The sequence below is a fragment of the Carcharhinus amblyrhynchos genome, chromosome X, assembly GCF_965287045.1.
Source record: "Carcharhinus amblyrhynchos chromosome X, sCarAmb.v2.hapA, whole genome shotgun sequence".
NCBI lineage: Eukaryota > Metazoa > Chordata > Chondrichthyes > Carcharhiniformes > Carcharhinidae > Carcharhinus > Carcharhinus amblyrhynchos.
This window is the reverse complement of record NC_137359.1, coordinates 12,809,422-12,822,046: the sequence shown is the minus strand read 5'-3', so window position 1 is coordinate 12,822,046 and position 12,625 is coordinate 12,809,422. Positions and strand designations below refer to the sequence as shown.

The window sequence follows — 12,625 nt, the reverse complement described above, 5'->3', positions numbered from 1 at the left end:
TATGCAAGGATATTTTGGCCTTGGAGGGAGTGCAGAGGAGGTTTACTAGGCTGATACCGGAGTTGAGGGGGTTGAGCTATGAGGAGAGGCTGAATAAACTAGGCTTGTACTCGTTAGAGTTTAGAAGAATGAGGGGCGATCTCATTGAGACGTATAAGATGATGAATGGGATGGATAGGATAGAGGTGGAGAGGCTCTTCCCGCTCAGAAAGGACAGTAGGACTAGGGGGCACAGCCTCAAGATAAGTGGGGGGGGGAGCGGTTTAGAACGGAGTTGAGGAGGAACAACTTCACTCAAAGGGTGGTGAATCTCTGGAATTCTCTGCCCGTTGAGGTGGTGGAGGCTGCCTCGCTAAATATTTTTAAGACGTGGGTTGATGAGTTTTTGATAAGCGAGGGGATTAAGGGTTATGGGGAGAGGGCGGGAATGTGGAACTGAGACACGACAGATCAGCCATGATCTTATTGAATGGTGGGGCAGGCTCGAAGGGCTGGATGGCCTACTCCTGCACCTATTTCTTACGTTCTTAAATAAATAGTGATGTCTTGAGGAGTGTACATATTACAGAGGAGGTGGCGCTGGAAGTCTTAAAGCGCATCAAGGTAGATAAATCTGTGGGACCTGATGAGGTATATCCCAGGACATTGTGGGAGGCTAGGGAAGAAATTGCGGGTCCCCTAGCCGAGATATTTGAATCGTTGATAGTCACGGGTGAGGTGCCTGAAGACTGGAGAGTGGCAAATGTTGTGCCTTTGTTTAAAAAGGCGTTCAGGGAGAAGCCTGGGAACTATAGGCCAGTGAGCCTCACATCTGTGGTGGGTAAATTACATAGAACGTAGAACGGTACAACACAGTACAGGCTCTTCGGCCCTTGATATTGTGCCAAGTTTTGCCTGAAACCAAGATCAAGCTATCCCATTCCCTATCATTCTGGTGTGCTTCATGTGCCTATCCAGTAACTGCTTGAAAGTTCCTAAAGTGTCCAACTCCACTGTCACAGCAGGCAGTCCACTCCACACCCCAACAACTCCCCGAGTAAAGAACCTACCTTGGACATCCCTCCTATCTCTCCCACCATGAACCTTATAGTTATGCCCCCTAGTAACAGCTACATCCACCTGAGGAAACAGTCTCTCTGAACGTCCACTCTATCTATTGCCCTCATCATCTTATAAACCTCTAAGTCGCCTCTCATCCTCCTCTACTGTAAAGAGAAAAGTCCTAGCTTCCTCAACCTTTCCTCGTAAGACCTACCCTCCACACCAGGCAGTATCCTGGTAAATCTCCTCTGCACTCTCTACATTGCTTCATAAGAACATAAGAAATAGGAGCAGGAGTAGGCCATCTAGCCCTTCGAGCCTGCCCCGTCATTCAATAAGATCATGGCTGATCTGTCGTGTCTCAGTTCCACATTCCCGCCCTCTCCCCATAACCCTTAATCCCCTCTCTTATCAAAAACCCATCAACCCGCGTCTTAAAAATATTTAGCAAGGTAGCCTCCACCACTTCAACGGGCAGAGAATTCCAGAGATTCACCACCCTTTGAGTGAAGAAGTTCCTCCTCAACTCTGTTCTAAACCGCCCCCCCTTTATCTTGAGGCTGTGCCCCCTAGTCCTGCTATCCTTTCTGAGTGGGAAGAGTCTCTCCACCTCTATCCTATCCATCCCATTCATCATCTTATACGTCTCAATGAGATCCCCCCTCATTCTTCTAAACTCTAACGAGTACAAGCCTAGTTTATTCAGCCTCTCCTCGTAGCTCAACCCCCTCAACTCCGGCATCAGCCTAGTAAACCTCCTCTGCACTCCCTCCAAGGCCAAAATATCCTTGCGTAAGTACGGCGCCCAAAACTGCACACAGTACTCCAGCTGCGGCCTCACCAGTGCCCTATACAGCTGCAGCAAGACCGCCCTACTTTTATATTCAATCCCCCTCGCTATGAAGGCCAGCATCCCATTTGCCTTCCTGACCACCTGCTGCACCTGCAAGCTGGGTTTTTGCGACTCATGCACAAGGACCCCGAGGTCCCTCTGCACCGTCGCCTGCTGCAGTTTTTCTCCACGTAAGTAATAATCCTTCCTACCATTATTCCTACCAAAGTGGACCACCTCGCACTTGCCAACATTAAATTCCATTTGCCAGTTCCTGGCCCATTCGCCCAGCCTATCTAGATCCTTCTGTAGATTCTCCACACCCTCCGCACAATTTGCAGTTCCACCAATCTTGGTGTCATCAGCAAATTTCGACACCATACACTCGGTTCCCTCCTCCAGATCATCTATATAAATGGTAAATAGCTGAGGCCCCAGCACCGACCCCTGGGGCACTCCACTAGTCACCATCCGCCAATCCGAATAGCACCCATTGACCCCCACTCTCTGCCTCCTATTTGACAACCAATCCTCTATCCACGCTAACACCCTACCCCCAACTCCATGTCCCCTGACCTTCTGCAATAACCTCTTGAGAGGTACCTTGTCAAACGCCTTCTGAAAATCCAGAAAGACCACATCCACTGGCTCTCCTCTATCCACCGCCCTAGACACGTCCTCATAGAACTCCAGTAAATTTGTCAGACACGACTTCCCTTTAACGAAACTGTGCTGCGTCTGCTCTATCAAGCAATTCCCCTCAAGATGCCTCGCTATTTCCTCCTTGATGACGGATTCTAACATTTTACCTATAACAGACGTTAAACTAACCGGCCTATAATTCCCTGCCTTTTGCCTGGCACCCTTCTTAAACAACGGCGTAACATTAGCTGTTTTCCAATCTTCCGGCACTTCCCCGGAATCCAGCGACGTCTGGAAAATCGTTCTTAAAGTGAGATAACTAGAACTGCACACATTATTCCAAATGTGGTCTCACCAAGGTCCTGTACAATTGCAGCATAACCCCACGGCTCTTAAACTCAAACCCCCTGTTAATAAACACTAACACACTATAGACCTTCTTCACGGCTCTATCCACTTGAGTGGCAACCTTCAGAGATCTGTGGATATGAACCCCAAGATATCTCTGTTCCTCCACATTCTTCAGAACCCTGCCATTGATCCTGCAATCCGCATTCAAATTTGTCCTACCAAAATGAATCACCTTGCACTTATCAGGGTTAAACTCCATCTGCCACTTTTCGGCCCAGTTCTGCATCCTATCAATGTCTTTTTGCAGCCTACAACAGCCCTCCACTTCATTCACTACTCCACCAATCTTGGTGTCATCAGCAAATTTACTGACCCACCCTTCAGCTCCCTCCTCCAAGTCATTGACAAAAATCACAAATAGCAAAGAACCCATTACTGATCCCTGTGGTACACTGCTGGTAACTGATCTCCAGTTTGAAAATTTTCCCTCCACCACCACCCTCTGTCTTCTATGAGATAGCCAGTTACTTATCCAATCGGCCAAATTACTCTCTATCCCACATCTCCTTACTTTCTTCATGAGCCTACCTTCATCTACACACTCAGTTACCTTCTCAAAGAATTCAATCAAATTTGTGAGGCAAGACTTGCCCTTTACAAATCCATGCTGACTATCCCAGATTAAGGTGCATCTTTCCAAATGGTCATAAATCCTATCCCTCAGGACCTTTTCCATTAACTTACTGACCACTGAAGTAAGACTAACCGGCCTATGATTACCAGGGTCATTCCTATTTCCTTTCTTGAACGGAGGAACAACATTTGCCACTCTCCAGTCCTCTGTCACTATCCTCATGGACAGTGAGGACCCAAAAATCAAAGCCAAAGGCTCTGCAATCTCATCCCTTGCCTCCCAAACAATCCTAGGATATATCCCATCTGGCTCAGGGGACTTAACGACCCTCAGGTTTTTCAGAATTGCTAATACATCTTCCCTCAGAACATCTACCTCCTTCAGCCTATCAGCCTGTATCACACTCTCATCCTCAAAAACATGGCCCTCTCCTTGGTAAACACTGAAGAGAAGTATTCATTCATCGCCACACCTATCTCTTCTGACTCCATGCACAAATTCCCACTACTATCCTTGACTGGCCCTAACCTCAACCTGGTCATTCTTTTATTTCTGACATAAGAGGAAAAAGCCTTGGGGTTTTCCTTAATCCGACCCACCAAAGACTTCTCATGCCCCCTCCTAGCTCCCCTAAGCCTTTTTTTTTAGTTCATTACTTGCTACCTTGTAACCCACAAGCGACCTAACTGAACCTTGTTTTCTCATCCTTACATATGCTTCCTTGTTGGAAGGTATTTTGAGAGACAGGATCCACAGGCATTTAAAGATGCAAGGACCGATTAGGGACAGTCAGCATGGCTTTGTGAGTGGAAAATCATGTCTCTCAAATTTAATAGAGATTTTTGAAGGAGTAACCAAGAAGATAGATGAGGTCAGTGCAGTTGACACCTACATAGATTTTAGCAAGGCCTTTGACAAGGTACTGCATGGTAGGTTGTTGCACAAAGTTAAATCTCACGGGATCCAGGGTGAGCTATCTAAATGGATACAAAATTGGCTTCTTGACAGAAGCCAGAGGGTGGTTGTAGAGAGTTGTTCTTCAAACTGGAGGCCTGTGACCAGCGGTGTGCCTCAGGGATCAGTGCTGGACCCACTGTTATTTGTCATCTATATTAATGATTTGGATGAGAATATAGGAGGCATGGTTGACAGTGAGGAAGGTTATCTCCAATTGCAGCGGGATCTTGATCAATCGGGCCAGTGGGCTGACAAATGCAGATAGAGTTTAATTTAGACAAATGTGAGGTGATGCATTTTGGTAGATTGAACCAGGGTAGGACTTACTCAGTTAATGGTAGGGCGTTGAGGAGAGTTACAGAACAAAGAGCTCTGGGGGTGCATGTTCATAGCTCCTTGAAAGTGGAGTCACAGGTGGACAGAGTGGTGAAGAAGGCATTCGGCATGCTTGGTTTCATCAGTCAGAACATTGAATACAGGAGTTGGGACATCTTGTTAAAGTTGTACAAGACATTGGTACGGCCACATTTGGAATACTGTGTGCAATTCTAGTCACCTTATTATAGAAAAGATATTATTAAACTAGAAAGAGTGCAGAAAAGATTTACTAGGATGCTACTGGGACTTGATGGATTGAGTTATAAGGAGAGGTTGAATAGACTGGGACATTTTCCTCTGGAGCGTAGGAGGCTGAGGGGTGACCTTATAGAGGTCTATAAAATAATGAAGGGTATAGACAAGTTAAATAGTCACGATCTTTTCCCAAAGGTAAGAGTCTAAAACTAGAGGGCATAGGATTAGGATGAGAGGGGAGAGGTACAAAAGTGTTCAGAGGGGCAATTTTTTCACAGAGGGTGGTGAGTGCCTGGAACAAGCTGCCAGAGGTGGTAGTAGAGGCGGGTACAATTTTATCTTTTAAAAAGCATTTAGATAGTTATATAGATACGATGGGTATAGAGGGATATGGGCCAAATGCAGGCAATTTGGTTTAGTTTAGGGGTTTTTAAAAGGGCGGCATGGACATGTTGGGCCGAAGGGCCTGTTTCCATGCTGTAAACCCCTATGATTGAATTCTTCCAACACTTTTCTGTCTGTCTTCCATCCTAACTACTTGTTTCAAAATTGTTTAACATAAAGAAATTTTCCCTGTTTCTCATAATGTGTTCTGGTACCAAATTTCATGGAAATTTTTATTTGGCATTTACATGGGCAAGTAGTAGAAACTTTTCATAAGCTTGTTTACCAGTGACTTATACACTTCTACTGTACTTGTAGGATATAAACAGAATGATGACAACTTTTGCTCAGTTGCTTCAAATGAAGATCCCAGGTTCTTATGAGGTGACATCTGTTCCAGACAGTCCATGTTCTTTTATACCCGATGGGAAAAAAAACGCATTGGAAGTTCCTGATCAAGGTTTGTGTTATGTAAATTTCCAGAAGAAAGTCATTTATACCTGCCGCTGGGAATTGGTTTACAATAGTTTGATGTGCCCATTTCAGAATGGTCTTCTTTGCAGACTAACAAATAGAACTTTAGAATGCAACATTCAGCCTTACAGAATGAGAGAAAAATTGAAAATGCTAGAAATGTTCAGCAGGTAATGCAGCATCAGAGAAACAGTTAACGTTTCGGGTTGATGATCTTTTGTCAACATTTTCTGATTTTATTTTCGATTTCGAGCACCCCCAATATTTCGCTTTTGCCTCAGAATAAAATATTGCTCCTGGACGACATGAGATCTAATCTGTCCTAAGTGAAAAGTAATGGCCTAAGGATATCTTCAGTGTTATAAGACTTCCTTTTCAAATAAGCTGAGTTTTTAATCGATTTTAAAATCATGAGAAATGGCTATGTGATTCAGCAAGCCTCCTCTTTCCATGGACGTCATATTATAAATCCTCCCAGTCATATTTGACCCCAACTTAATCCTCAAAGGCAAGTTCTTCAGAATATCTCCCCAAACTTTCCCCATCCCAACAGATAATTGAGCAAATATCTATTTTGGCATATACCATGATTATATAGAAATTACAACACTGAAACGGGTCATCCAGCCCAAGCAGTCTTTGATCTCCACATAAGCAGTAGCCTGAAACCCAGTGCTGGCTCAATCCTAGTATCAGTATTTCCTTTTCATTCGAGCACCCAAGTTATTCATTGTGAAAGTTGAATTCTTGTTCTACTCGTGCAATGACCAGCATGCTAATGTGCAGCCTATTACTCTCACTGATGTTTGCACTGGCAAATCCACAAATTAATGCGTATTTTTACAAAACATTTATTGACTGATCAGCTGACCCAAGTAAGCAAGTGTCCTAAACTACTATGGAGGAGCGCACCCCTGTTTTCAGCATTTTTTTAATGTGGGCATAAGATGAAAGAGGGAGAAAACATTTGCCCAAAACTATGATTGTAATTTTAATCTTGAACTGAATTTCAACACATCACACATTGGCTCTCTCTCTGCATGCCCCTTTTGGTGTAGATATGGGTTTTCCTTTCAATTGCATGTGTAACAGTACTTTACATCAAGCTGGTCGTTGTGCCCCTTCCTACTTATCAAAGGAGCCAAAGTGCACTTTCAAAATAAATAAGTTATATATGAATGAGTTATGGGGCAAGATCACACATGACTTGTCAGCAATTTTCCCCCTAAGCTGCAGAACATGCAGTGCAACAAATGGCCCACAGACAATCAACATTCCCCTGAAGGTGCATGCAAGCCTGGCATGTGTGCTCTGAAGTGCACACACTAAAGAACACTTAGATCCTTCTATGCCCCTTTAATATACTGCAACTTCCCAGTGACTTTATTTATTAGTATTTGTGGGATCCAACTTAAAATTTTAGAAAATAAGAACAACATATCTACAGCTAAATTGCCAACATTTTACTACTTTGTTTTTATAACCAGTTCAGCATGTCAGTTGGTTATTATTAATAGCTCTAACTTCTTTCTGGTTTCTTAGTGGGCTCCAAAGAAGAACCAACGGACCTGGAGAAGCTAGTGCTGGAAAAACATAATTGGTTCAAACAGTATGATGTCACATTACCAGGCTCTACCATTAAGGCACCAGGAAAGGAGCTGGCAACTGCCGCACCGGTATGTGCACCCTTTGAATCAAAGAGCTTCCTGTGGCTGTAGGGGCACTTCTGGGAAAGGAGGATTAGTGGTGATACGTCATGGATATCCTGAAGTTTGTTTAATTCCCTTGGGGAATCTGAAATAACCCCCACAAGGCTGGTGTCCCTTCACAAAATCCAGCTTTATTTATAATAGTTAGTAATACTCAGCCAGGTGCTTCCCAGTACAGAAGTCTTAATTATCCGAGGAAAAAGCAAAATATTCTAATGAAGAATATGTTGCAAAACAAGTGCATTCAGCACAGTGAATGGTGAAGTCTTAATTATCAGAGGAGTCTTGGTAACCTGAACACTCCTCATTATATACCTCTGCAGGACTCCCGGATTGGACAATGTTAACTGCCTCAATCAGGGAGCTTATATTCTAATAGGTCCACCTTGTGGACCTTGTTAAAGTCATTATATAATCAATAAAGAATTGGTCAGTTTTCTTAAAATGAACCACTACTTTGCTTTCGTTTGCTTCCCCCAGAAATTGACATTACTCTTGGTTAGGGAGGGTGGTACACAAATTGCCCCAGCAGATAGAATACCCATTGCTGGGCCTGATGGTCTCACTCACCCTTAATTCTTTGTTAGCATATTTGATAGATTTCCAACAGCTTGATTTGTGAATTTATAGTAAGAAATTGCCCTAAAGTTCTTCATGGAGGTAGAGCAGCAAATCTTGGGAGAAGCACGGCACAGTGGTTAGCACTGCTGCCTTGTAGCGCCAGGGTTCAATTCTGGCCTTGGGTGATTGTGTGGAATTTGCATGTTGTCACCATGTCTGCGTGGGTTTCCTCTGGGTGCTCTGATTTCTTCCCACACTCCAAAGATGTGTAGGGTAGGTGGATTGGCCATACTAAGCTGCCCTTAGTGTCCAAATTTGTTAGGTTTAGGGAATTAACGGGGTAAATATGTGGGATTACGAGATGGGGTCTGGGTAAGGTGCTGTATTGGAGAGTCAGTGCAGACTTGATAGGATGAATGGCCTCCTCCGGCACAGGGATTCTATTCAATGAGTTTTAAAGATTGTGAGAAGAGAGAATAGCAGCAAGTTAGAAATGTTTAAAAAGAGCATGCGTGGTCGAGGATGACTCAGAACTGTGCTGCCAAAGATGGAGCAGAGGGAATCAGGCATGCAAAGAGGGACAGATTTAAAAGAATAGAGAATGCATGCTGAAACATGAGGGTGAAGGAGATTGTACAGATAGGAAAAGCAGTGCCATGGAGGCTCTTTTGGACAAGGTCAAGTATTTTGAAAACAGTGCAATGGAGATTGGCATGAGCAGGGATGATTGGCAATGGGACTCGGTGTGCAGCAAGATGTGAGTGAAGGAGTATTGGGTGATGTAATTTGTAATGGTTTTTGATAGAGGAACTGATTGTCGTTTCAAATAATATATTGATAACTAATGTTTTTGTTTCAACACATTATAATGGCTCGTTTTGCATTTTGTTTTCAGGAGACTTCCTCAGATTGTCCAGTGAAGGAACGAATTGTAGTGCATCATTATAGTAATAATATGTCTATCCTCGATGTTCACCAGCTTCCCATAATACAACCAGAGAGCTCTCCACCCTCATCCCCAAGTGTATCGTCACCTGGAACTCCAGCAGAGTCAAGTAAGCCTGACCCACCAGTTGAGTCACCAAAGATCAAACATTGTCTCCCACTGGACGAAAAGCAATTTGAGGAACCACAGCCACAGATGAAGAGGTGGAGGGGAATCCGTTGGAAACGTTTGGAATTTAAAGTAATATTTCACAAGGGGAAGTTTAAGCACGTATCTCAGCATGAAATTGAAGAGCTCATTCAGAAACTGGGAACTTCATTAAAACCAGACCCCATGCCCAAGGACACTAGGAGGTGTTGTTTCTGTCATGAAGAAGGTGATGGAATAACAGATGGACCTGCAAGACTCTTGAACCTTGACTTGGATTTGTGGGTCCACCTAAACTGTGCTTTGTGGTCCTCTGAAGTATACGAGACTCAAGCAGGGGCACTGATAAATGTGGAAGTGGCTTTCCACCGAGGACTTACCACGAAGTGTGCTTTTTGTCAGAAGACTGGAGCCACTACTGGCTGCCATCGAGTTCGATGTCCCAACACCTATCATTTTGCTTGTGCTATCCGCGCTCGTTGTATGTTTTTCAAGGACAAAACTATGCTTTGCAGTCAACACAAACTGAAAGGAGCTAATGAACAGGAAATTAGGTGCTTTGCTGTTTACCGCCGTGTCTACATTCAGCGAGACGAAGTGAAGCAGATCGCTAGCATTGTACAGCGTGGCAAGCGTAGTCACATGTTCCGGGTTGGTGGACTGATCTTCCACACCATTGGTCAGTTACTTCCTCATCAAATGCAGGAATTCCACAGTGTGACAGCTCTTTATCCAATTGGATATGAAGCAACACGTATTTATTGGAGCATGCGATACACTAACAAGCGTTGCTGCTACCACTGCACCATCAACGATACTAATGGGAAACCGGAGTTTGGCATCCAGGTTATTGAGCAAGGACATGAGGATCTGATTGTTACTGATTGGACCCCGCAAGGTAAGAGCCATCCACAATGGCCAGGATTTTAAAAAAAACTTTAAACTGAACAATACAATTACAGATTTTCCAACAACTTACAAGCTCATAACATAAATCTTTGATATCCTCAACTACTCTTCTCTCATGGCTGTAATTACTAACATAAAAGTTCCACCTCACTGTGGTTTCCTTGTGTAGCATGCCACAGTACTTGAGTGAAGTATTTTAAAAATCAGTTCATGCTGTTACTTTTATTGTTTCTAAATGGATGGTGAATTTGTAATTATCTATCCCTATTTTTATATATATCCTTAATTGTATAGAATAAATGGATTGCTTTTCAGAAGTGAAGAATGAGTAGTCCAAATGGCCACCTCCTTTGCTATGCTGTTTTATAAACTAATGTGCTCAGCTTACTATTGTCATGTTAGTTAGGAAGAAGGTGTTCTTATGCTTTAGTTCAATCTCCTCTCCTTATCATCACCATCCATAGTCAAGTAACCTGTCCATGCATCCCCCCTGTACAAGTTTTACTTTAGACCACTGAGTTCTGTTTCTCATGTGTTTGGCAATGTATACAACAAAGTTAAAATCATAATTTATTGACTTTACTTTGATTTATATTAAAATCAAACCTTGTTGGCTGGCTAATTATTCGATCAGCAAAACATTTCTGTATCGTTTGCTCCTATCAGATTACCAAACTATCTTGAGGTTTGACTTATTAGTACTCATCCCATTATTCAAAGGATTTTAAGGCAAAATCATCCCAAGGCTAAAGCAGCAGAAAGCAGTCCTGCTCCATGCACTTTCCCCACCCTGAACAGGTTTGGGGAAATATTAGGCTTTTTGTCTTCATTATGTTTTACTGCAATCTCCTTTTTAAATGGAATTCCAAAGCAAAATGTTTAAACGTTTTGGAAGAAGATATGGTCCTTCATGATCCCAAGCTCCTAATGGCAATGTGTTTTCGAGTTACCCCTGGGATGTAGACAGCCTAACTGTATGTAGTAAAACAGCCTTCAGAACATGAAGATCATATCAAGGGCTTAACCAGCCTTCGTATTTCCTCCCCAATCCATCATTGTGAATCTTTAGCAGCCTGGCAGGAAATCAGAAGAAATGCATTCAGTCAAGACAAATAGATTTGAATGATCTGTGACCCTGGGACTCGTACTTGTGACTTTGTAGACAATTTGGTGATACGTTATGTGGATGATCCATTCTGTTAGCACAACAGCTGCATGCCCATCATTTCTCAGTACATTGAATGGCTGATCTCTCAAGTCACATGGATGATATCAAATACAAGCAGCATGCTTCTCTGCAAGTTGCTATGTTTTGCTCATGCATCACTAAGTGACTCAATTAAGAGCAATCTTAGTAGAGGCTTAGAAAGTAGTTGGTTGTTTATTCTCCAGATCAAGAGTTGGTATATTCACCTGGCACTGGGAGAAAATAACTTTATTTGGCAGGAAACGAATGGGGAGATGCATAATCTTTGTGTTTGGTATTTAACTGAGACTTCAGCTTGTGGGGGTCCATATTTATATTTATTCCCTTTCTCAGGTGTTTGGAATAGAATTCTTGAACCAATTGTGCGACTGCGGAAAGAAGCGGATATGTTACGACTTTTCCCTGATTATATTAAAGGAGAGGACATGTTTGGACTGACTATCCATGCTGTCCTAAGGATCGCAGAATCGGTAAGAAAAACAGAATAAAAGCTTTGAATACCAAAATAGCTGGCAAGTGAAATTAACAGATTCTAGGTTTTGAAGTCTTAACTTATGACATATCTAACCTGCAACCGTTTGTAAGATGATTTAAATTCAAAAATATGTTGGTGACTAGCTGTACAGTTTGCCTCCTTCCACTGGAAAGACAGTCAAGCATAATGGGAAATGATCAGGTGAATGAGTGGGAAGACAGGCTATATAAAAGTGCAAGCAAAGGTGGTCAGTAAACTGCAGGTTACGTTGATTCATTTCAACGTACTAACAACAATAACCTACACTGTATTGATGTAGCACCTTTAACATGGTAAAATGTTCTGAGTCGCTTTATGGGGAGCATTATCAAACAAGATATGGCCCTGAACTCTCATAAGAAGATATTCAGTCAGATAACCAAAAGCTTGGTCAAAGAGGTCAGTTTTAAAGAGCGTCTTAAAGGAGGAAAGTGAGGTGGAGGAAATGAAAGCAATTTCAGTACTTAGGGCCAAGGTAACTGAAAGCACGGCTGCCAAAAATGGAGTGATTAAAACCAGGGATGCTCAAAAGTTCCGAATTAGATAAGCGCAGATCTCTCGGGACTGGAGGAGATGACAGAGGGTCAAAAGTTAGGTCAGCAAGCACAGGGGTGACCAGTGAACAGAATTTAGTTTGAGTTCAGAAATGGGTAGCAAAGTTTTAAATAATGAAGTTTACAGAGGATAGATTGTAGGAGACCAGTCAGGAGTGGAATAGTCAAGTCTCCAAACAACAAAGTCATG

The 12,625-nt window shown here is 42.9% G+C and overlaps 1 protein-coding gene across 6 annotated transcripts in view; it reads left to right on the top strand.

Moving 5' to 3' along the window:
• The window catches only part of kmt2d (lysine (K)-specific methyltransferase 2D), a 230,807-nt gene that overhangs the window by 204,333 nt on the left and 13,849 nt on the right, over nucleotides 1-12,625 (top strand). For all 6 annotated transcript variants that reach the window (XM_080217863.1, XM_080217861.1, XM_080217862.1 and 3 more), the window contains 4 exons: nucleotides 5,733-5,874; nucleotides 7,431-7,564; nucleotides 9,054-10,149; nucleotides 11,701-11,837. In XM_080217863.1, the coding sequence (XP_080073989.1) occupies nucleotides 5,733-5,874; nucleotides 7,431-7,564; nucleotides 9,054-10,149; nucleotides 11,701-11,837 (1,509 nt within the window). The remainder of the gene's footprint in view (nucleotides 1-5,732; nucleotides 5,875-7,430; nucleotides 7,565-9,053; nucleotides 10,150-11,700; nucleotides 11,838-12,625) is intronic.